Source organism: Sinocyclocheilus grahami, unplaced genomic scaffold (genome assembly GCF_001515645.1).
Source record: "Sinocyclocheilus grahami isolate Dianchi unplaced genomic scaffold, SAMN03320097.WGS_v1.1 scaffold19.1, whole genome shotgun sequence".
Classification (NCBI taxonomy): Eukaryota; Metazoa; Chordata; class Actinopteri; order Cypriniformes; family Cyprinidae; genus Sinocyclocheilus; species Sinocyclocheilus grahami.
This window is the reverse complement of record NW_015505198.1, coordinates 737094-740484: the sequence shown is the minus strand read 5'-3', so window position 1 is coordinate 740484 and position 3391 is coordinate 737094. Positions and strand designations below refer to the sequence as shown.

Sequence of the window (3391 nt, the reverse complement as noted above, 5' to 3'; positions counted from 1 at the left end):
GGGTCTGAATACTTTCCGTACCCACTGTATATATATATATATAGGAAATAGGAAAAATATATAGGAAATTTGTACCTTGGCATTGAACATTAAGTGGCATTGATGTATAGTCAAGATATTAACAATGTGAAAATGTGCTATGACTATTTGAAATACTTTTATTGAAATATTACTATTTGAAAATGTTTAGAACTTCTTAAACTACTTCAAAGAATTCTCATCAAAAAACTGCACCATTACCATTACCAAGGTACAGATGTTGTAATGTTGTATGCTTATACTCATTGTGTTTCCCCCACTGCACTGAAACTGTAGCTCAACTTTAGCCTGAGCTCTGGCACCCCAATGACAAGTCTCAATCTGTGTGTAGAGAGAGGCAGGGCAAGTATAAAGGAGCGGTGAGTGTTCCTTTGCCTAGAGCTTGAGGAACTTAGACAGTGTAGTAACACTCAGAATGTGTTTTTTAGTCATGCTCCATTCCTTTGACTCAGAAAAACAAGGCGGTCAAACAAACACGCAGAGGGCGCGCCGGCTTACACTGCTCTAGGCTTGCTAAGTAGAAAATCAACTGCATGCTGTAGTAGCCTTGAAGAGATTCCACTGGACTTCATTTGGACTATTCTCAAAGAGAGCAACCTACATACGCGTTTAACAAATAACTTTTGAAAGGAAAGTCTGGTGTTTGATGGACATCCAGTGACTGCATACTAACTAAGGTTAGCTGACTCCGTAAACTAAAGTCTTGAATGATCAAATGAGCTAATACTGGTTCTTTTGCTGATGTTTTAACATCACTGCATCCATTTAATCTTTAAATTACAGTTGACTTCTTATCAAATAATTACCATTATGTGAGATTTGTTTAGTTGGTCTTGTGAGATAAAGAATGACAAACTGATATAGAGTGAATGATGTATGTAGTAATTTGCCATGCGGAAGTATACATTTTCAACAAAAGAAAATAAATACTTAAAAAGTGTGGAATATTTATTTCTGACTCAGTACTTATTTTCAAAACTATTACAAATCTTTCATATTACACCAGTATTTTTTATTGGTAAAAATACAGTAGACAATTAATCAAACAAAGATTGGTATTTAGATTGAAAATGTAATGTGAAGATATAATTTATCGTTTAAAAAAATGTAAAAATTTACTCTTTTCTCCGGTATCAGTTTTAAAGTAATTTTAACTGCAGAACATTGTATAAACTTTTCCAAGCTTCTTTACAATTTGAGCTTTTTCATAACATTGCAAAAAGCAGTTTGGTGATGACGCAGATAGAATACGGAGAACATTCGAGAACATGCTGGATTCTCTGGCTCATGAGCTCAGACCAGAACACTGAAGCGTAAAAATAAAGGAAGAAACCCTGGTGTATAAACTTTTCTAACCTTCTTTACAGTTCTTTTCTTCACATGAATTCGCAATAAAACATTTCTGGTGATGACGCAGATAGAATATGGAGAGAATTTGGGCTCATGGGCTTCACCCACACCTGAACACTTTACACGTAAAACACAACAAGAGCTATGTTTCTGTTTTTGACGTATGTGAAATGTTGGTTGTTTCATGTGAAATTTCAGTAGAAGTTATAAATTGGAAATGTTATAATTAGTGTACATTTGCTGTATCTAGTAACGGCATATTAACTGAAGTTACTCCATAAACTCAAGTTAAAGTATTGAATGATAAACCGAGAGTTAATGCTGATTCTTTTAGTAGTTTTTACATCATTATGTGTCTTTGATTATTAAATTACACAAATGATGTAGTAATTTGTTACATATGTACATGTGTTATTGTGTACATGAATAAAAATATTTAAAATATTTTTTACTGATTATATTTTTCTTTAAAACTATTACCAGTCGGTGATATTACAATAATACATATATAGGCCTATTGTAAAACATAGAGGATATATTATTAAAAGACTTGTATTTGAAAATGTATGTTTACATTGAAAATTAAAGACATATTTCATGGATATTTCATTGTCTTTTCTGTAGTGTCAATTTTGCAGTAATGTGTTAATGTGAGCTCCACACTGTAAGTATTTAAGTATAACATCAAACTGTTTGCTTATTTTATTCTTTAAAAGGCTATTTGGTACCTATGTACCAAAAGTAATTGTTTGTCCAAAACACCTTTAAAAAAAAATCAGTTCCACATACATGTCTTGTGTTTTCCATCCATTTTTATTTTATTTTTTATGACAACAATCATCGATCCAATACAGAGAATGTCAGAATGTTTGGGAATATTTACACAGAATTTCATACATATCAGTTAAACAATACTAAACATTTTAGAAGAGAATAAAAAATGGTTTTAAGCTGTGTCGTCAGCAAGACATTTCCCATCGTGCCTTTGGTCAGTGCTGTCGGGGAGGAGCACCTGCAGCAACATGGCCACGTCCTTTAGAGAGAGCTCTTTGGCTTGCGTCAGCTTGACATCAGAACAAGTCGGACCGCATTCAGACACATTTCTAACCAGCACACATCTCACAGGGATCACCGGTGATGGGTCTGGCACAGGTTTTGCACATTTTTAAATGAGCCTAAAGAGAGGGTTTGATGTGGATTCCCTTTAACATTTGAGACCAGATACACCGCCAGTTCAGTCTGAATCATCGTCAGAGGTTTGAATGTTCGGGGCCGGACAACAGAAAAATCCAGTCTTAAGAATGGACAAGATGCTGTAGAGCATGTTCAAACAGTACAGATCTGTTCTTCCTGATGTTGTTTTTCTATCAGCTGTGTGGAATCTATTTTTGAGGCACATCCTTTCTTTGACTTTGTGATACCTGTGTATATGCCCACACATCTTTTGGATCTCAAACTGAAAACAGGATTGCCACTTTCACCTGGCTGACCTGCCGTGGACATCAGAAGCTCATTTCTTTGGCTTTTCTCATTCATGGCAGAGGAATGAGTGATATCTTTGCATGTGTGCACTTGGTGATTCCCCTGGCTATCAAATGTGTAGAAATATAAATCCTTGTCCTTGCTGGGTGCACAAATGCAGTCGAGTTTTATTTTTTTTTATGACAACAATCATCGATCCAATACAGAGAATGTCAGAATGTCAGAACTTAATTGGTAATGGTGCAGTTTTTTGATGAGAATTATTTGAAGTACTTTAAGAAGTTCTAAACATTTTCAAATAGTAATATTTCAATAAAAGTATTTCAAATAGTCATAGCACATTTTCACGTTGTTAATATCTTGACTATACATTGTTCAATGCCACTTAATGTTCAATGCCAAGGTACAAATTTCCTATATATTTTTCCTATTTCCTATATATATATATACAGTGGGTACGGAAAGTATTCAGACCCCCTTACATTTTTCACTCTTTGTTATATTGCAGCCATTTGCTAAA

The 3391-nt window shown here is 34.3% G+C and overlaps 1 protein-coding gene across 1 annotated transcript in view; it reads left to right on the top strand.

Moving 5' to 3' along the window:
* LOC107554568 (disintegrin and metalloproteinase domain-containing protein 12-like) overlaps positions 1-2938 on the top strand; it is a 5371-nt gene extending 2433 nt beyond the window's left edge. The window contains exon 6 of the mRNA XM_016237131.1: positions 2933-2938. Coding sequence (XP_016092617.1) covers positions 2933-2938 — 6 coding nt within the window. The remainder of the gene's footprint in view (positions 1-2932) is intronic.
* Positions 2939-3391: the final 453 nt, after the last annotated feature.